At 39.1% G+C, this 22,179-nt stretch overlaps 2 protein-coding genes across 4 annotated transcripts in view; one reads left to right on the top strand and one right to left on the bottom strand.

Moving 5' to 3' along the window:
* Positions 1 to 22,179, top strand: part of LOC134209681 (uncharacterized) — a 139,569-nt gene that overhangs the window by 38,483 nt on the left and 78,907 nt on the right. The window lies entirely within an intron of this gene.
* Positions 3,513 to 17,596, bottom strand: LOC134214663 (uncharacterized). Of its 2 annotated transcripts, XM_062693988.1 has the most exons (5): positions 17,111 to 17,596; positions 16,886 to 17,053; positions 5,314 to 6,569; positions 5,193 to 5,253; positions 3,513 to 3,875 (listed from the first exon to the last, which is right to left on the bottom strand). In XM_062693988.1, the coding sequence occupies exons 1-5, from the start codon at positions 17,205 to 17,207 to the stop codon at positions 3,700 to 3,702; spliced, it is 1,758 nt and encodes a 585-aa protein (XP_062549972.1). In that variant the 5' UTR covers positions 17,208 to 17,596; the 3' UTR covers positions 3,513 to 3,699. The 2 variants fall into 2 exon arrangements, with proteins under 2 accessions (XP_062549972.1, XP_062549973.1); XM_062693989.1 differs by lacking the exons at positions 16,886 to 17,053; positions 17,111 to 17,596 and adding an exon at positions 13,540 to 13,691 and having other exon boundaries at positions 3,515 to 3,875.

The raw sequence follows: 22,179 nt of genomic DNA, 5'->3' as shown, positions 1-22,179 counted from the left end.
TGACCCTTAAACAAATTGTACATCATCAATAAACCTTTTTAAGAACTGTGCAAAATTCAACAAAAATGGGATGATTTTAACCTCACATAGGTACACCACAAACCTACATGAAAAGGCTAAAAAAAAATTACATTGTCGAAATTCCACCATGCCCACACTCTGTAGGTTGCGAATATTGTAGAATCGTTCTGTGATTGGCAGTGCGTCATACCGGAATATTTTTTTAATACGTTTGGAAGCACTCTACAAAGCATGATTTCCTTACATCAGGAAGATTTTTCTTAAGCTGTTCTAATCTCATCTCATTAGACAGCCAACGGTAATGGAGCGAAAAGCATTACAACAGAATAGAAAACCTGCGCAATATACGGCGGAGTGGAAGCGAAGGTCAATGGCGTAGGATGGTGGTGCGAAAAGGGTGCCTACGCAGAATCGCTGTAGCCAAAGGAAAATCGATTCAGTTAGTCACGTGCTTTCCAACCAATGCCGTAGTTTGATCGATGAAGAAGAATAAGATAGGTATTTATTTTTCCTTTTAACCCAAATCGGTGACATTTCGCAATTTCAGAAACGAGCCACAAACAGAACGGGCAAAGTAGGTAGGGGTAACGGGGGTAAAGTGAACAGGCGGGGTAAAGTGGGTAACGGCTTGTTTATCCCCTATTTATGGATTTATCGTATAATTTTCCATGCTACACCATAAATTAAGCATTTCATGCTCTCCGAGCCATTTCAAATCATGAAATATCTATTTAACAGCCAGATTTTAACAAAATTCTGCGCGCTTTCGCAAAATGCTTCTTTGATGTAATTCCGGCACTGTTGCATTTAAGCCATGAAAACTCGGAGTTAGTAGTTCTAAACCAAAATATCGTTCACATCGTTCATTTTGCTTGTTATGAAGCGGAACTGGTTGATGTAAGATAGTTTTTTGACTTTTTTCTCAGTTTAGGTGTTATTTGAAAAACATGTAGCTTTGGGGGTAAATTGGTCATGTCGCCTGGGGGTAAAGTGAGCAACGTTCTGACAAAGAAATGGAGATAAACTAGCTCAAATTTCAAACTTAATCGGTTCGGTTGATAGTGGGATAATCAAACAGGGGTGAAGAAAAGAGGGATCTGGTCATTTACGCTCCACACACACACACTTCAGTACAATTTCTACATTCCTGAGCGAATATTTCCATACAACACACCTCGTTCATGGAAACATCCATATCTAAGATGATTGTCATCCGATCTGGATATCCATATGTCTATCAACTCAGTAAAACCTCTCGTTTCTGTAAAAGAGTATAACAAGGGCCAACATTTCTCGCTTAACTTTTCAAAAGGACCTAAGTAACATTTTTTCCATGAATTAATTTCAGTACTGCAATCAAAAGCTTTCATGTTGTTCTGTAGATTGCGCTATTCAAATTAATTGATGAAAAAAATGTTACTTAGGTCCTTTTGAAAAGTTAAGCGAGATTTCATCCATTTTAATAATATAGGCGCACAAAATCTAGCATGTTTGACATGTCCTCAAATAATCCGGAATTTCTCCTGCGGCCAGAACATGATTTTAAACTCGTTTTTCAAAAGTAGTTGAATTTCCTGCCGAACCATGCCAAAACCAAAGGAACCTGGTAACATTTCACTGAGCAATGTTCATTGGAAAATATTTAAAAAAATCCCGCCCTATCATTTTGACCAAGCCCGGCATGTCTGCTTGTCTGTGATAAAACGAAGGGTTTATACCTGTCAGGTAACATTTTAAATATTATTGAGAATATGTATTTGGTTTAAAATATTTTGATAGTCTTATTTGCTTTATTTACAATATTGTTCACTTTACCCCACCGCCTGACCATTTTACCCCGCCCAAAATAAAAATGAACTATTTTGGACTAATTTTAAATGATCAAAATAACATATTTAAATATTTTTTCATATTTTTTTCACAACAGGCTTTGTTTACCAATAAGATAAGCTTCGACACACCTGCATTGAACAATGCAATTTCTTGATAGCCACTTAATAATCAGCAGCAGTTCTTAGGGTGTCCAATTTACCCCCACCACCCCTAGAGGTAGATACAACTTTTGTGAACCGCTCCCAACGGAACGAAAGGGAAAACATTTTCCGCCACATCGCAGCACTCGTGCACGACATTTATTTTTTTCGATCCATTTCTGAAATTTCACTTTTCCTTCCCGCTCGGGTAGTGTGCATTCAGTCGAGAACATTGCAGGACGGTAAATATTTACTTTTGCGTCGCAAACAGTTATTGTGATGGACATATTTTTTTTTCAAATATTTAAGGGTAACTGAATTACTAAGCATCCAATTAAATGCATATGATAATAAGGTAATAAGTATTGTTTTGCTCAAAATATAATTTGAGTCAAATGGAAAAACAAAATAGTACATTGACGACAATGATAGAGTAACAGACCAAATAGTGGAGCAACTTAATACGTTTCAAGGTTATTTGTTTGCTTATTCCAATTTATTTTGATTAATTTGAGGAAATATCCGCAAGTTATATTATTATATTACATTTTATGTCCGAAATGTGTCGATTATTATTAAATCCATTAGCATAACCTAAACTTATACCTACAGTTATAAATTGAATTAAATTCTGATATCATGCATAGAAAAATAGTAGTTTCGGATTGACACAAGTGAACAAAAAACTAATTAACCTCCTCCCGCCCATGGTGGCTGTATGTAGAGCAACATCAAATTTTGCACCTTCTAAACTTCATCGAATTGTTTCAACTTCTAGGAAAACTAAAAGCATTGTTTCGCACATCTTTATGATTCCATAAAACTGCAAATTGTTAAACTTTTGAAAACAATCATTGATTTACAATCAAAAATATTCTTTTTTGTTTTCCACTTACTTTTGCTACCTACATCAAATAACTTTTGTTCTTCACAGTTCGAAAAAAACCTGTAAATTTCCGATGGATCGAATGTAACAAAAAGGCTCCGTCATATATAACGGATAATTAAATGCATTATGAAATTTACATGTCTTCCTATCTACAGCCGTAAATTTACACGTGAATGAAACTGGAGCTGTAAAATTCATTTCTGACGTAATTCACCCTGAACACTGTAAAATTACAGCTTGACGTAATCCTTCCCGTGTATACAAAAAAACATTTTTCCTAAGCTGAAAACCCCCACATTGTTGTCTGCTAATGTAAGATTACTGGATGTAATTTTCATCCAGTATTTCATAACATGTCGAATAATCTGGCATTCTGGTACGATGGACTCACAGCAGAGAAAAATAAATATGTTTACATTGTATAGTCAGTTTGTTGGCCTAAAACAATATGGTACTAGTTTATACATATTTTGAGTTGTCAGCTTGGAAAATGTTCGTCACGTTTTTGTTCATTTAGATTTTTTTTCGGAAATATTTTCTGATGAAAACGCTTGAGTTAAATTTCAAATCAGTTTATTTCATGGCCTAGCATAGATTTGGGCCTATTATTTGAATGATATTTTAACAATAATTCATATTACATTTATGAGTAGTAGTTTGCTATTTTGTACTTATTAAAATAACAGCTTAGGAATATAATTGCCACTTATGTTGAGGCTTCAAATTCAGACAAAGACGCGATTAATTTTTGCACCATTCGTTGCTGCTGTCCAATTCTAATGGCATTGGACTTGGAGCCTTTGCCCGGGAAAATCTTCAGAAAATATTCCTGAGTGAACTCCAAAATTTGGCGACTTTCTTGAGGTACATGAAACCATGTACATATTGTACCGACATCAGATCTTGAAAAGCACAAACGATATCTGTTGTACCTTCAGACAGCCGAGTTTGCTCCGCAAACACGTAGTACATGGCCGATTCGTTTCCCATATCTGAAATGCGCAAAAAAAAAAGATCAGTACTTAATAATTACAAACTTAATAGCAACTACTATCGAACAAGTAAATCACCATCTTGTATAAACAAACATATTTACTAGTATGCATTTGGCCTTACTGTTGAGATCGAAATACGTATCTGTAAAGCTGCCAGCAAGTGCTGGAATTAAAAAGGATAATACTTACTCATCTTGTGACAAGTACAGTACTATTCTGTTATTCACTTATTCTCACATGAATCATACATATAACAGAATTGTGTATTCTACAATAGAAACCTCATAAAAATAAAAATACAACTAGTGAAAAATCTAAGAAAACAATGCTCCTGCCAAACTTCGTACTAATTTTATATATTATATAATTTGATATCAATGTTCACAAATCTAGTTTTTGCTAAACAAAATAATGCACATTTAACGTTGAATCGGAATATTCCCAATTATTCTTACCATCTGATTCTCATTTTGCTAATGTAAATAACAAAAGGCAATATTAATTTTTGACCATTGCAAAATATTCAAATTGTACGTCTGTTTGTCTGTGTAATTCTCCTTCTTTTTAATGACTCAAGAATTATACTGCAACCCAGCCTGTTTTACAAGTTAGTGTTATATGAGTAATTCCAAGAGTATCAATCGGAAACATTGCTCGTCATCTACGGAGAGTGCAATTATCGCAAAATGCCTAAAAATGTCCACAACTTAATTATAAACATGGTAGAAGCATTGAGTAAAATGAATCAATCGACATTAACGGAAAAACATGTGACATATTCAGTTTCGAAAGAAATTTTTTAATCTATTAGTTGAACGTTTGCACCTGTCATAAAACCAGCTTAATACTATTTCATTGAATTCCACCACGTTTTAATTTTTACAGATACGTTTTTTGACCTCAACTAAAAGACGGCCTCCAGTGTTTCGTACTTGACTCATCAAGTCGAGTCTTATGGCAGCTAATCAGTTATGCATTTAATGGATCTAGTTTATGGTGTACCTTATTTATACAGCGACGTCGCGTAACCTCACTTTTTATCTGTGAACTGACATTTTGATATGTTGATAAATTATCAGACTCGTTTGTACTAGTCGAAATTTAGCTATTCCATGCATTTCCGCACAATAAATCCTTTCATTTAAATCTAGTGCACAGGTAGATTGAGGTTAGGGCAACGCCACTGAATACGTAGTAGCCATTATACGTTATTAATGATTTCGTTATGATTAATTTGTAAGTTAAAATATTATGTGCAAGTTAGTTCATGGTGTTTTATACGAGTGGATGTAGACTCAACAGTGCTGAACTCACCAATGCAAATCAATACAGGTCCAGCTGATTCATCACGAATTTCGTCAATCCTGGTACCAACCTGAAATAATAAGAAATAAGGTTATGTTGTCACTGAAATTTACGAACAAATAGGATTTACCTCCTTCTTCAAAACGAGATCATCCAATGATTCTCCTACTGCTTTTGCCAAAAACTTGAACACGTCACAATCAGTTGCACCTTCGGTCAGCTTATTCGCTTTTTGACTTGCCGAGAACTCTACTATCTTCGCCCTTTTCGCCGAAAAGTAAGCACGTAGAGTATCGATTTCAATCCCAGTCGCTTTCTTGAAATGATAGCTCATAAGAATCCGTCTTCGCAACACTGGCCACTCTGATAGTATGACTTTCAGCTCCTTTTTCTGATCGATTAGTGATCGGATATATCCTTGGGAATCACTCATAAATTCTTCCGTGAGAAGAGATGGCTCATCCCGCCGTAATTTTGAAAGAACTTCTTTGGAGCATTGATCCGTAGTTAATTTCCAATACTCGATCATAGTGCCAGCCCTTCGATGTTTTGGTTTGTGATTCAACGTCGGTGATGCTCTTGGTAATGAGTCAAGGCGATTCAGATACGTATTCCTGTTTATCATTTTGTGTTTTATTGTCATATGACTCAATCCATTGCCAAAGCCGTCATCATCCAATATTTCCAAACACGGATATTTGTGTAACATTTGTTTGGCTGCATTTTCCATTACAGCTGCGCTTATATCCACATCAATATTGCGCAATTGATCTACGACGTTATTCACTAGAGAGTTGAGTTCATGTTTTTTCAAACGAATCGTGCGTGGGACTGCTGAATTTGGATTTTTCAGTCGGTGCTCTTGAAGACCGTCAAGACGAGCGATTTGAGTATCACTTATCTTACTCCAGTTAATCTCGAATGATTTAAACTTCATCGCACTCGATGCATGCTTTTTGTTGGATTTCTGGTACCCTGGATAAGATCGTTTCGTTGATATATTCGGTGATGTATTTTCTTCCTGGCCACTCTCAGCCGAAGCAATCGAACATGAGGGTATCACTTCACTTATCACCGGAGTCATAATAACTGCTTGCTCTACCAGGTTCAGATCAGAGTCCTCTTGTGTGTCCATATCAGCAACTAGCTGTGTAGCTATACCATCAGCTACGGCCGAGTCAGCGTTAGAGTCAGAAACAACTGTCAATAGATTCGAAGAAAACCCGACTGGTTGTATCAGATTGTATTCGATCCTGTCTGTTCCTACGGTACCTTGACCGATAACGTTTTCTTGGACCACAACGTTTTCTTGGGCCACAATGTTTTCCTGGGCCATAACGGATAGATGAGCAGTCATAATATTTCCTTGTAAAGCTTGTGATGACCCTGAAAGTATGCAAAAGAAGATCATTGTAAAATGAATCCATAGTACACTATTTGTCGTAAAATGAAGGTTAGAAACTTTTCTATCTTCTTCTTCTCTATCTTCTATCTTGTCTTCTATCTTCTATATACATAAAAATGAATTTCAGTCTGTCTGAACCTTATAGACTCCGAAACTACTGAACCGGTCGGCGTAAAAATTTATATGCAGAGGTTTTTGGGGTCGGGGAAGGTTCTTAAGATGGTTCGAGACCCCTTCCTTCTTTGGAAAGGGGGGCTCCCATACAAATGAAACCGAAATTTCTGCATAACTCGAGAACTAATCAATTTTAGGCGAAACGAAGTTCGTCGGATTTGCTAGTATACAATAAAAGTAAAATGGTCTGTGTTCGAATCCGCATTACTCGATTACAGGATGGACTTTCTACATACCTTCAATAATTCTGTTCGTTATAGTTTCCGACGGGTTTATATGATATGATTTTCTCATGCAAAAATCATTAGTAAAGTTGAGTAAATCGTGGAAAACCAAAATTAACCCTTAAATGCGCAATGTTGTTTTAAAACAACAAACCAAAAATACGTTTATCGTTAATAATTTCAATTGTTATTTACGTTAAAAATATTGCCGACGATTTCTAAAAAAAATCGCCTTGCGCCTTTAAGGGTTAAGATGTGTGCTAATTTCGCTTGGACAGTGAACAACGTGGATGTTTGCCTGCTATGCAGGATAATGTCTGCAGGGTCAACTACAGTAGACGTTCGATAACTGCAAGTCATTTAACTCCAATTCTTTTTAACTGCAATTCGATAGTTGCAGCAGTTTTGCAGTTATCGGACCGCTAAACTTCAAAACGATGTCAAACTCAATGACAGCTGCATTGCGCTGCACAATCGGATGCACTTTTATTGCATCTGACGTCGATATTGATAACCGCTTGACGTCTTAAATGCGTTGCAGTTATCGAAAGGCTATTGTATCCATATACAGTAGAGTGGGGTGCAGTTGTATGGTAAAAAACATAAACTTCATCTAATCGAGTGAGATCAAGGTTTTCTGAATCTTTTTGGGACCCCAATAAACTTTCATAATATGGGTTCGATTGGCTGCGTCCTTGCTTTCCGCATCGCGTTTTTGCTGTAGCCATTTAAATTATTTTGTCAAATTATGCTTCAACAAGCTTCAATTGGCCATAATTTATGCATCATGTTATAGTGCATGTTTGGTTTCATCATCAATACCGGTTTTTTTTTTCTTCCCACGCAATGGAGGGAGAATCTGCAAAACAGACGTCCTGGGTTGTCCAGGATGTGCGAAGTTAGGGACCACCTCCAACAACAAACGAGGGAGGCAGGACTACATCCCCGACCCGCTAAACTGTTTCCATTGCCGCCAAGCCCATAGTCCCTTCGGTACAACCAGCGTGTCCTTGCAACATCGAACATCGTGACTCGCTTTTTTAGAAGAACACCATGGTATCGTGCCAGCGCATTGCCGGCTTTCCAGGTGGCCTTACCACGCCCTATGTCCTCGGAAGGTGGGAAGGGTCGACTTCGCGCCTGCTTTCCTCTACACGACTGGTATCAAGAATGATAATGCCGCGTGTACCCCAAATTGACCTCTCTGCGATTGAGTCTATTCGCCAATACACAGAGGGACTTGCCGACGCGGTGCCTACGCCTGCCCCAGCCTTGACGAAGACTTCTTTCTCCGTCCTCGGGCTCGGAACCCGCCCGGTTGGCCGACGCCGCGAAAGCGACGGAACCATGTTGTTCTTCGCGCGGCCACTTGTTCGATAAAAGGATCGAGTTCGACCACAGGGCATGACCATCGGTATGACCCATGAAGCCAACTCCGAACCCTTGGACCACCTCTTATTTGCGCCTGAACAAGCCATCCTTAAATCCACGCGCCACCTTCTGTGTAGCTCCGAGACGAATTGGACGATAGCCGATAAAACGGCGTTCCAGCCAACTTCATCTTTACACATCCTCCGAACTAGGTTGTCCGGGGTAGTGTCCAGACCACATGTGGAAAGCATGTGGTCACGCATTGCGCGAAAACGTGGGCACACGAACAACACATGTCCCGCCGTTTCCGCGCACACCAAATACTCGGGCGAGGCCGAGCAAGCCAGCTGCGTTACCTGCACTGTGAATTTGCAGCACGCTTAAACGTCGGGCACTTCGAACCCCCCATGGGTGCTTGCTGTTCACAGCTATGCTGGAACAAATCAAACAATTGGGAGGATTCGTGCAGCATTGTGCCTTATGTCCCTCCAATCCGCAGCGTCGACAGAGTTTACTTCTGTCAGGGCCTTTGCAGTCCCATTGTTTGTGCCCCGGTTCCAGGCACTTGAAACAAAGTTCGGGTTACTCGTATATGCCCGCAGGCCACACTGACCATCCCACCTTGACGCTCCCTAACTTGACTACCTTGGAGGCATCCGCTGCAGATAGCCGAACCAATGCTACCTGTGTCCCTGCCGGACCTTTCCGTAGCCGAACGGCTGCGGTGGGCGTCTCCACTTCACACTGCCGCCGCAGTGTCGTGACGAGCTCTTCGACTTCGGTGATCTCGTCCAGGTCTTTAACCATTAGATTCACCTCCGTCATGAGTGCCCTCACCTTTACCGTCTCGCCTAGGACTTCCTCCGCTAACTTCTTGTAGGCGGTGCCCTTTTGCGAGACGCCCCGCTTCAGCTCGAGGGTCATCTCGCCCATCCGGGTACGTCTTATTCGACGTACGTCGGAGCCGAGCTCAGCGAGCTTGACGTCACTCTTCATCGCCTTCAAGACGTCCGAGTACTTAGCCTCGTCCGTCTTGATGACTAGGGCATCGCCCTTGGAGCGATTGGCGCCTACCCTAGACTTCTTGCTACCCTCATTCGCCTGGGCCTTCTTTTCGGCCCTTGACGTCTTCGGTTTCCTCTTGTTCTTGACCAGGGTCCAGGAGGAGTCATCCCCCTTAATTTACATGGTTTGGGGCGGCTGACAGTTATCAGCTTGCCGTAACCCCTTACCATCGTCTTTCCTGGGTGGACGGACCTTTCCAGGTCCTTCCTCCCCGGTTTGGGAGGTACCTGGCCGGGGTTCAGCTTCCCAGCCCCACTACCCTTGTTCGGGGTAGTAACCCTCCGCATTTTGGAGCGGCCCCCAGGGGCTCATCGCCTGGAGACTGTCTCTCCCGTTTTTGTGTCTGCTCCGTTGGAGCAGTCACCCCCGACGTGCCCGCGAATACTTGAGCCTCAGTCTGGGTAGACTTTGGCATCACCGTCTTCGCTGGCACGCCCTCGGTCGATGCGACCTTGCCCGAGTCCGCGAATCCTTGGGCCTCACTCTGGGTAGACCTCGACTCCGCCGATTTCACGGGTTTACACTTGGCCGTCCCGACCGCCCTCTCCAGCTTGGCGTCCAGCATCGACTTTCGAAGTTCCTGCAAGCTCCTCTTGAGATCCTTGCTGATATTATGCTTCGATGACGCAAAGTCGATGATGGCGTCCTGCTGTTCCGTCGCCACCTCGAAGGCCGAAAGCCCATCGCGTTTGCGGTTCATCGCCTTCACAAGCAATGGGCCGTCTATAACCTCTACCGGCGTAGCCTGGGAGATGGTTAAGTGACCCACGCTGGCGCTGCGCACCGAGCTGCCGACTATTGCTTCTGGCCTCCTAGGCGGAGACCAGAACAACCCACCTCTTGCCATGCATCCCCTCGGCACGGGTCGCTTAACGCCTTGGGATTAGGGGTTAGGGACGATGGTCCCCTTGGTCGCACCAACTCACTCGCTGATGTCAGAAGGACAACAGTGCCCAGGCTGCACTACCAGCTAAGTACAAAACCCTTAGCTGGCGGTCGATTGTCATCGGAAGACCCGTGGAAGCGTGAGATTGGAACTTGTGAGGACCAGAGCTGTGTAGGTCGCTCCTTCCCAGATGTCAACTCACCATTTCGCAGTCCCATCAATACTGGTTTGACAATTGTAGCCGGTACTTCGGCTGCCAGGTCGAAATAACCTGGATGTTAGTCACACGAACAGGAGCGACATTAGCTGTCTCATACACTCATAAAAATCCACACAATGCGCGCGTATCGTTTACCTTCGCAACTGACATTTCACACTAGCGCTGTCTGTTGACATTGTCGAACTGAACAAGATTTCGTGCAACATGGATGCGAGATGGTAATAAAGTAGGGGCGATTTAAATATGACGTCTACTACTTTTTGAGATTCCTGGACCTCCCTCCCCCATCTGTCAGTGTTTTTGTATACATAGTATATGTACTGTCACAAAATCTTACACCCCATCCCCCCTTAAAGTTGTGACATCATTATTGAATGACCCCTAACAGTGCGATGATTTTTCAGAAAATTATTCTAGCTGTTACGTCTGTTTGTCTGGTAAATAACCATTATGATAAAATCATTGGCGTAAATAAGTGGAGAGGGGGGGGGGGCTAGAGAAGGCTTAGCTCACTCTAGAAAAAACATTATTTCACCTAGGATTTAAAATGTTTTTGGTGATATCAGTAATATCAGTTTCAGCATATAAGACATTGGAATACTGAAAAAGTTTGAAGACTTATTTATTCTATCATAACGAAATGAATCAAAGAGAAATGGACTTATTTCTCATTTCTTATTTTTTAACTAATAGCAACGAATGATGGAATGTTGCATTAATTTTTCATTGAAGAATTTAATGAAATTCTGATCGGCAGATACAATATAGATTCATTTAAGAAAACAGAAATTAGTACGTTTATAAGTTCCTTTACTTCGTAGTAACATACTCAGTGTTCTGGGAATACTCAGACATTATGGTGGAATTCTCTATTTTTTCAGTACTATTGTCGCGCTCTTCTCAAACGCTCAGTTCTTCGCGGTGGTAACGCGCAAGCAAAGATAAGCAAGCGCTCATAAGCTTTTCCACAGGGTGCGAGTCTGCGCTGTTAGATTTAATAAGCCGCCGAATGGGGTTGCCATAGCTGAATAGCCGCCGTGTGTAAAGTAAATGGGCGCGCTCCGTCGCGATTCAACGGAGGCTGATTGAGATGATCACGGTCCGAGTGTTTTTCATGGGATGCATAATACTTAATGTTAGTAATATGCAGCATTTTATGGCAAATAGAATCAGGTTGAATCTTTCAGACATTAAAAGTGCTTAGCTCCACAACACTGGAAAATATGTATTTATTAACAGATTCGACGAACTTTTGCTTAAAATTGATTTATTTTCTAATTAATTATCGATTTATGCAGACATTTATGTGGCATTTGTATGAGATCCCCCTTTCCAGAAGGGAAGGGGTTATGAATCAGAAAGATATCTTCCCTTCCTAAAACTCCACATGCCAGATTTAGTTCCATTTATTCGATTAATTTTCGAGTTATAAAGAAATTGATGTTTCAGTTATATGGGAGCCCCTTTCCAATGGTGGGAGGTGTCTCGAACCATCTTAGGAACCTTTCCCAGCCCCAAAAACCTCTGCATACATATCTTCACACCAATCGGTTCAGTAGTTTCTGAGTCTATGAGGGTCAGACAGACAGAAATTCATTTTTATGTATATGGGTTCCTAAATAACAATTTGGGTTTTGACAGCTTTGAAAATTTCAAATTAAACCCAAAAATCCGGTGGTATTTAAAATGTTGGGAAAACAAGGACCGAGAAATTGATGAATTTCAAAATACCTTATTGAATAGAGAAACCAGCAAGCCGGAGACGAGCCAGCCTCGGGCTGAAAGTCTCCCTAATAAAGACATAAAAAAGGAAACCAGCAAACGTGGGACAAATATGCATATGACTACTAATAGGCGATTACTAAAACGAATAGCAAAAAAGAAAAATTCAAGGAAAATCGTCACCGTTGTGCCTTATTGTGCATGAGTCGACGTTAGTAATCCAGTTGTTATTGCTCAGCTTACACATGAGCAACGGGCTATAGGGGAAACCGCCAAATGCTTAACGGCTAATTTTGTCGCCTATTGTTGAACTCCCATAAGAAATGCACGTGCGTTCAACAATAGGCGAAGAAATTAGTCGTTCAACATTTGGTGAATTACCCTAAGTAGAAGTTTAAATACTAGAACGCTAGTGGCGCTGTTGTCATTAAACTTATTTTGCTAAATTATGCTTCAACAAGCTTCAATTGGCCATAGTTTATGCATCATGTTGCAGTGCATGTTTGGTTTCATCGCCAACATCGCCAACATACGAAATGTGACTGTTTAGTTTATGCGTAACTATGACTCCTAATGTTTGGTAACCATTTGGGGTTTTTCACAAATTACGTAACGTTGCAGGGGAGGGAGGGGTCAAGCCGAGTGTTACGATCCATACAAAAAAATTTAACATCCAAAAAGTGTTACGAGGGGAGGTACTAGTCCCCAGTTCAAAATCACAAAATTTAGCGTTACGTTATTTTAGAAAGAACCCTTTATCAAATGAAATTGACTTCAGAAGTCCGAACCTTTGTATTATTCTGCTTTTCAAATCCACTGTAGTAAGGAGCTCTAAGTTTTTATAAGCGTTAAAATCTGTTCAATTGAAGGGCTATCCAGTTGATTCAAAGTATAAAGATTGTTAATGTAGTTCCTGTTCGCGTGACTAACATCTATAGGTTACTTCGACCTGTCAGCCAAAGTACCGGTACTACAACTGTCAAACCGGTGTTGGTGATGACACCAAACATGCACTATGATGCATAAATTATGGCCAATTCAAGTTTGTTGAAGCATAATTTGGCAAATTAATTTAAATGGCTTGCGTTCTAATACTTACCCTTCTACTGGCTATCCCTTTCCAAAACTTCCTAGACTTGGTTAACTGTTTTTCCGCTCAAGTGAGTTGAAGTTGTAGTTTGTATTTAGCAATGTAATTTAAGCAATATTTGTAACTTGACATTGATGTGCGATATAATATATGCATATTATGCATTTTTATGTTGTTTTGTGTGCTGTATTGTAGTTACCTGCATATCGCGTCGTTTAATTTGTAGGAAACCTTAACACTGTTTACAAACTAGTCTATTTACGTAGTTACTGTTTCACTTATTGTTTTTCAGCCCACCATCAGACCAAATTTGATTACAAAACTATATATCAACAGAACAACAGTTGTTACTTTTGGAGTATGCGGCCAATGAGTACACTTTACTAAGGTAGCGCAAATCAATATTACCACTGGTTGTCTATTTTGCTGTTCCGCTGATTGTACACAACCGACGTGCTTCAGTAAAGGTGTGGGCCGATGTCCTCTAAGTAGTAGTCGGAAAAAAACAATACCACCCACAGCGGGCGTGCGTAGTGAAACGTCTCGTCTGTTATGAAAATTGACGTGACGTCACATTCGGTCGCCTCCGCCCATCTTCGGCGTCTTCGGCAACCCAGCTGAGAGTTCCTCTCAAAAGAACGAATTTTCGTTGAACAAAAATACTACTTGAGGGTTTGGCGCACACCTGTAGTAAAGCACATCTGTACGCAACGTAAATAGTGACGTCACTATTTGCGTTGCATAACATCAGCGATAGAAAAAATCAGTAAGTATATGCGTATAGATACACGGAGATAAATAAGTAAGGTAATACTTATGACACACTGGTGGTACAAGTACCATGGTACAAGAATCTTGAAATGAGTTCCATACCGATTATTGTTTTTATCAAAGATAAACTTGGAATAATTTTCTTGTCCTCTTGTACCATGGTACAAGTACCACAGGTGTGTCCTTAGTATAAGCATCAGTTATTTAAAGCGTACTCAATTTTATGCGCCATCTGTATTTCGATTTTAGCAGACCTCTGACAACAGGAATATTGACAATCTTTTCAATTGACTTCTTCAAATTATAGATAGTAGAATCTATAGATGAGCGAAAGCATGGCTGAGTCGATTTTTTGCCCGTGCCCACGCGCATATGACGTCACAGCCCTTAACGTTTCCATTGAAATCATGACGTCATGCTCGTTTGGAGACACGTTTGACAGTTCGTTTGGAGACAAAGGATTTATCTTCGCTCATCTATATATTCCACTATCTATATTCAAATGAATAAAAGTGTTGGTGATTCCGCTGCACGGTTAAAAAAGTACCTAATTTTAGGTACTTATTTTCTCTTACATCTCCCTCCCTTTTCCCTTTGTTGCCATAAAATGAACAACAAAACCACTCAACAAGGGTAGTAGAATGTGGGAACCCAACGTTAAGTAATTTCATGTAGTAAATTTACCTAACTTTTGTTTCTATTTAAAATAAAGTATATTTCTATACCAAGATTTGAAAAGGGCGTAACAGCCAAAATTCATTCCTTCTGATTATGGCTATATATGTGGATGAAGAATCACAAGCAATATTTTTAGGCTGTTACGCCTATTTCAAATGTTGTTCTAGATTTTACTTAATATTAAGTAAATTTTACTTAATTTCCAGACAAATTTACTTACTTCTGGGTTCCTACACTAAACCTCCGATTTGAGTGAAAAGAACTTAATATTAGGTACTTTTTTCTAACAATGTGTATTCTTCTCAAAGTCTTCGCTCGTCTATGGTATCTATACTGAGATTCATTGAAAATGGATTTCATGAAGATGGTAACGTCTGCAATGTAAACTTAATGGAGCTGTCTCTTTATTTTGCTGACAAAATATACGGTCATAAAATTTCTTTCGCCGCTTTTATGATCACCATGCTCAGGGCCGGATTTAGGAGGGAGTGTGTCGCGAGCCCCCACCAAACCTTTTATACCAAATCTATCCTTTTTTGTATATTTAGGGGCCATCTTACGGCTAAATTCAATCCTAACCATGCTAAGCGTTATGGAAAAATATTATACGAGTTTGACGTCAGCAATCAGCTGATCAAGGACGTTACCACTTTTTAAGTTATTAAGTACTAACACGAACAAAAGGTACGCTCATCTGGACTTTCCGGATAAAAATGTATCATTGGTTTAACAGTGTCAACAATTAAATATACGGTATATACTAGAATATATATCGTTTCTTGATGGTTGTACATATTGTATCCACACCTCGGATACAATATGTCAGCATATTTCTCTGATGTAACAATATTTATAATTGTTTTTGATGCGTTTTAATACTAAAGCTTTAATCATTGCTAATTTTTCAAAAGTGTCTTCAAATTGGTTATTAAGAATATAACAATCAGAAAAAATATTTAAGCTCTTTTAGTGGGATGTCTTCAACTATCTAAGACGGGTTTAGTACTTTCCATTTAATTCCACTACGTTTTGTTGCCTTTATAGATACGTATTTCGACCTCAACTGTGAGGCCTTCTTCAGTGTCTCGTACTTGACTCGACTTCTAGTACGAGACAATGAAGACGAGTCAAGTACGAACCACTGAAGACGGCCTCCCAATTGAGGTCGAAATACGTACATCTGTAAAGATAACAAAATGTTGCGGCTTTGTTTTGATGCGGTGAGTGCAAAATGAGTTACCTAAAATAATCCATTGTCAATATTTCTCTCGTGTGTGGGGTCTGCTAAAAATGAGTTGATTTGCCGTTCCGTGGACGAAGTGTACCGAGTGACTGACGGAGACAATTTATTTCTGCGAAGGTGTATTGAGTTTTCCAAATGAATAAGAGTATGTGTATTCTTGTATTACTCTCGAATCGTTTGTGACGTTTTTGCAGCAACTTGATTACCACCCACTTTTGTTTGGATTCTACCCTTGGAGAACTTAATAAGGCTAAAGTCCTGTAATATTCTAATTAAATAATAATACTGAGGGACAACAACACAAAAACAAACATTCTGGATTCTGTGTGAAACGGTGGTTTATGTTTTCTACCAAAGCAAATATATCAAGTGAGAAATTGTGAAGACACTAATCATAATGAAAAGTAAGTAGAATTTATACAAGGCCTTAAAACAATACAATAGTTTGTTTCAATTTAGGCTGCAGTTACATGTTCTGCTACATATGCAAGGGCCATAGTGGATTCCGTTGGCTTGCATATTTATCAACAGCTGATCATCATCTATTAGTAAGGATCGGTAGACTGAAAAGCCGGCAAACATTTTTTCGATAGGAATTTATTCTGCACTACGTAATATTGTAAAATAGTGGTGATAATGATGCAACGTGAACCTGGATCCATAGGATATACCTAGGTATGTTAAAATAATCTGCTTAGCGTCAATTTCAAGATAATCGAACAAAAAATTGATAGGTGTATGGAAAGTTATATCCACAGTATATAGAAATAAATGCCGTGATGCCGTGATTATTTCGATGCATATATAGATACCATATAGTGTATTGAAATAGTAATTTAAAGTCAATGCTTACCTTGTTCGTTTCCTGTGTTTTCCATGTTATGGGCTGTCCATTTCTCTTCCGCATTGAGTAACATTAGTAGGTTGCTCGAAAAGGCCATCAGTACAAAATCGTTCGATATTTGGCAACCATCGTTTTCCAACACTATTTGAGAAAAGTGTTTATTGAACATCTTTGATCCTGATGAAAAAGAATGTTTTTAATTTATATATATTATAGCAGTAATTAATGTTTTACCTTGGTCCAACAAACTGGCGAGATTTCCGTAAGCGGGAACAATATGCCGAATGGTGCGTGAGGCGTCGCATGTTCTGAATACCGCTATCTTGTCCATTCCGTTATTTTTAATTTAATGCATCGGCGGAATCGAATGTTTCACGAACAGATACTGCTTATTGCTTTCCGTGAGTGAATCAATTGGCGCCCGATCTATAAACTCAGTGATACTCCTGCAGATTAGTTTTTCCGGGCTATTTTGAATTTCCATTAATCCTCGCTCATGGATATTGCAAACCGGAACTTCACTGCCAAAAATAGTGATTCGCTGAGAGTCTCTATTGTAAACGATCAGCTTGATCCGCATTACGTAGAAAACTGCGCCAAATTCATCATGATGTAGAAATAAGAATTTGTCGTTTGCATAATTGTAGCCCAAATAACTTGCCTTTTCTGCATATATATTTGAACAATCATCTAGTGCCATGCTCTTTAACACATCATGTATATTTTCTGGTAGGTCCTCGATATGGTCTACATAAGTTTCAAACATGATGTCATTTTGGAAACGCTTGTTTTGGTATATTGAGAATTCCTTGATAGAGCTGGTGGTGCTCACTACAGAATTTTGTTACATTTTTAAAGTTTAAAGTACTTCTCAGGCATCGTTTAAAAAAACAATGTTTTCTTTCGCAAAACAGAGTACAATAAGTCATTAATGGACCCATCCATAAAATGAATTCAGGATAATGTAAACAAAAATGATGTTTGGGGCGAAGTGGGACACAGAACTCAGTTTCTCGTATTTCAATATATTCTGCCATGTCAGAACCCAACGCTCGAATTTGGGTTTCTGATACAACAGGAGAGGTTACAACGTCAGTAATCTTCTTAATGAGCAACAACATTGTTACTAATGGATCGTTGAAATCTATTGGCTTCTGCGTTAGAACAAATGGAATTATCTGTATCAGATGCCAAATATCACATGCTTTGGCTTTGATGTTCCCTGTTTTACGAGTAAAATTGAAACTAATTGTCGTGTTTATGCGTAATTGTCTGAATATACTGTTGACTCTGGCTTGCAAATAGTTTGCAGTGAATACACGCTTGCTAATCATTCGCTTGAAGATGAGGAACAAGTCATTATTTGCCCATCCTTCGAAAATGTCGTGGGCAACACATGGAGCTGCACCAAAATCAAAAATATTAAAATAATGCAACTCGTTTAGGATTGATCCACTCTTAACTCCTCGATACGGTATCAAATCAGGATTCTCTCTTATAATCGTTAAATCGTGTTCATTCGAAATTGGAGTACGTTTTTCAGAAACATGTAACGGATCCTTAGTGAAGGTGGCATGATCAATGTAACATCTTCGGCAAAAATGAGAACTTCTGGAAAAATTCTCTGTCAAACCCGCTATCTGGTGTGCGCCCAAATTATCATTTAAAGTTGTGAAAACTGAACCAAAAACCCTTCTCTCCTGATCGTCAACCTGAATAATGATTCCTTCCTCCTCTAGAACTTTGAGATCTTCAACCAATCTTCTGAACACACTATTCATTCCGAAGTGGGCAAAGTCTTTATTTTTACAAAGTAAAACGAGGAAGACATTATCCGTTAAACTACGGAAATGAGGGTCGAGGTTCCCGATTACTACGTACACACAGAGTAGTTTATGTCGCAATGTCGCGTTTCCTATGGCATTCACTACAACTTCGGCGGCATCTTGGTATATGAAGATGTTCAGTGTATTTTCGCTAAAAAACGCACTATTTTTAAATTTTAACCCATCAGTGTAGTCACAGAGATACCCCGGCACAGATTGTTTGTCGCGAAATATAGCGTCATACACTTTGCTATCACTCAATAAACTCTTCAGTGTGTCTAATATCGGTACGTAATAATAGAAGCAATCGGAATGGTTGTTATCTTTCTGTAAGGCTATTTTTTCCGGAGGGACAAACGAGAAATTTTCTGTATAATATTTTCGACGCATGTAAGCTGACCGGAAACTTCCGGTAGGTCCGAACATATCTTGTAAAAAGTTATCACAAACCGAATCTAATAATCGTAGTTTGGATACTTCGGTTAAATCCAACTGATTTACCATTTCAGTGATTTTGTGTTTAGTGTATTTATTCTGAACGTTGGAAATTTCACTTAGAGAATCAACGATTTCCTGTATGGCTACTTCCGTTACATGATGCTTTGTAAGAAGTTTCAAAAAAAGGCACGACACTATTCTTTCCACTGAAAATGAAGCATTCTCAGTTGTTTCGTTTTCGTTTTCGTCACTTTTTTCATAGACATCGTCACTTTTTTCATAGACATCGTGATTTTTTTCTGGCTGAACAGAACTGGTACCAATCACTGGAGTTACTGGAATGTTCCGCAGTTGTTTGAGATCGAACTTATGAGCGTAGAGGTTATGTAACCTCAAACTATTGAACGTCGCAAAAGGCTTTCTTCGCGGACATCTAAAAGGGCAGTATACAGGCTGACCTTTGGATATATGATTCTGGGCATGTTTTAAAATTCTTTGATTTCCGTCTCTTGGAAGTCACACGAAGCAATGGTACATTTTCGAACTGGACCATGATTTTTGAGCCATGACGCTGCCGAAGATGCCTCCGGAAGGACGAGTAAGACTTGAATATAATCGCACAATTATCCATCGGACACTTGAAATAACCAGAATTTCGATGGATGCGAATATGTTGCAAAAAATCCACAAGGTTTCCACTTAGATTCCCACACGCGCACTCAATTTTATTCGACATTTTTACTATTTTTCATTACCTCGTTTCAAAAACATGCACAATGCGAAATGGCTGCCGACACTTATGAAATCAAACGTCAATAAGCGCTGAAGCTGTAGCACAAAAAATACAATGAAAGACCTGTAAAATTCAAACGAATATGATGGAAAATTAAAATGGAAGCTTAAAATTAAGTCACTTGTGATTCATTTTTATATCTACACTGAAAAATCAAATGAATCAAACGTAACAATATTTTATTTGTTCATAGGATAGGATTTCAGTTATATTGAATGGAAAAATACATCACATTTTAAATTGTGTTATATTTTTTTCGGTTATGTTATAAATTACGTTACATGTAAATTTAAATTATTTTTACTGTGTTGCATTTTTCTCAATGGCGATTCCTTCCTATTGAAATCATTGAAAAAAGTCGTGGTCGGAAAAGGGTTAATAATAACTAAATATATTCTAATGGATAGTATAATATTCTAACGGGTTTTACTGTTAGCGTTGCAGAGAGAAGACGGTGTAGGATTTCCAATTCACAAAGGGTGGATAGATGATTACTCGCTGGCCAGACTCCAAATAAGAACTGTGAAAGTTCAAATATCGTTCTCATCCATCAATGTTACTCTGTAGCCCATCATAGAGGATTAGCCAATTAAACAACATGAAATTTGAAGTGTTAAAAAAAATTGGACAAAAACAAGACATCTGTAAAATGAAGGGAATGCGTCGGGAAAAATGAAAAATTTCGGTTTTGCAACATTGTAAACGCCGGTCCCACAAATTCAACAATATTTTGCACTAGCGCTGCCGGCGCGACACCAACCTATAAATAAGAAAAAAAATCCCGTGTCGTCTGTGTCTACAAAGTCCACTGCCAAACAGCCAGCCAGCCAGTGTTCGACAGTGTGGTTTGGATACTGGTTTTCTCGGCGTATTGACCTGCGGGTAGCGTGCGGAAAACCAGTCTCGTGTACATCACGCAAACTTGTTGAGTTTCCCAGACTTAATGCCTAAGGCGCGGTCACGTTACGGTGTAATTAGGATTAAAGGACATTCACGATTTAACAACCAGGTGGCAAATTAATTTCTCAATTTAATGCAATACTGCGTTTGAATCATATTCAGTGTTTATTCGAAAAGATGAAAAACATATACTTCATTCAGATTTATCACAGCGTAGGCCATCAACAAGTTAGAATAATTCATACGATCTAACGACGATGCGCATAGGCTTCTTTAAGTCGCAATATAAAACAATGCAGCAATCGAATCCAGTGAAGAATCAGCTTTGCCTAAACTGGATCTGTTCAAGTTAATAAACCCCATTTATATATGCGGCCATATACCATAGTACTTCTGACTGTGCTCAGCTCGCTGAAAGCGTGTGCGCATCACAATAGCGCAAACAGAGAGGCAAGAATGCTAATTTTAGCACAGACCGTCAGTTGATTGAACAAAATATACTGAATGGGAAGAAAACTGTCTACCGAGCTGAGTTTGCCATAATTAACAATGTACTGAATAGGGCAGAGCACAGCCTTTTGGGGGGTCACTCATAAATGAGAGAATTTTACGGTTGAAATTTTTCTTTTATCATACGCTTAATATCACCGACAGACAGATTATTTTCAGTCAAAACGCGTATAGAAAAAATTACATCATAATTGCATGGTGGAATCAGATGTCTGTCATAATTGTAAACGACTTTGAATATATAAATGTTTGAAATCGTTTCAGGTACGTAGTTGATGAAACATTCCGTATTACAAGGAATGAACTGTTTAGTTATGGATTCGCGATAATTTTCTTCTGAATTTACAGTTTTTTTTTTCAATATTTGGTGCATTTATCTATCACTGATTAAATAATTTTACAACGGACAAGCCCACTTTGCATGGAATTTTGATTCGACTTGAATTCCTACAATTCGTTCAACCAAATCGACTAGTCAGGAAAATGAAACCGCTTATCAAAAAATTCAGTTCCAGTGTGAGCATAGGAAATCAAACAAATAAAAGCTTGAAAAATATGAAAATATTTCATTTGTGACTTTCAATCGGAATTTAGAGTTCTGTAAACTCTTCTGTGCATGTTAATGTTTTAATTAAATTGGATGCCAGTGTTTTCAATAGAAGCTTCTTGGTTAATAACAAATCTAAGTCCATTTTGTTTTCAAGAAGCGCATATGGGAATCGATGTCACGCAAATGCCCACCCGCAAGCGCTTCCATTCTTCCTTCAACTTCTCGTTGGTACAAAATGTGCAAGTGCAGCGTAGATAGGTAGGAACTACGTTTCAAGCACCAGCAC

The sequence above is a fragment of the Armigeres subalbatus genome, chromosome 2 (genome assembly GCF_024139115.2).
Source record: "Armigeres subalbatus isolate Guangzhou_Male chromosome 2, GZ_Asu_2, whole genome shotgun sequence".
NCBI lineage: Eukaryota > Metazoa > Arthropoda > Insecta > Diptera > Culicidae > Armigeres > Armigeres subalbatus.
This window is presented reverse-complemented; position numbering and strand designations above follow the sequence as displayed.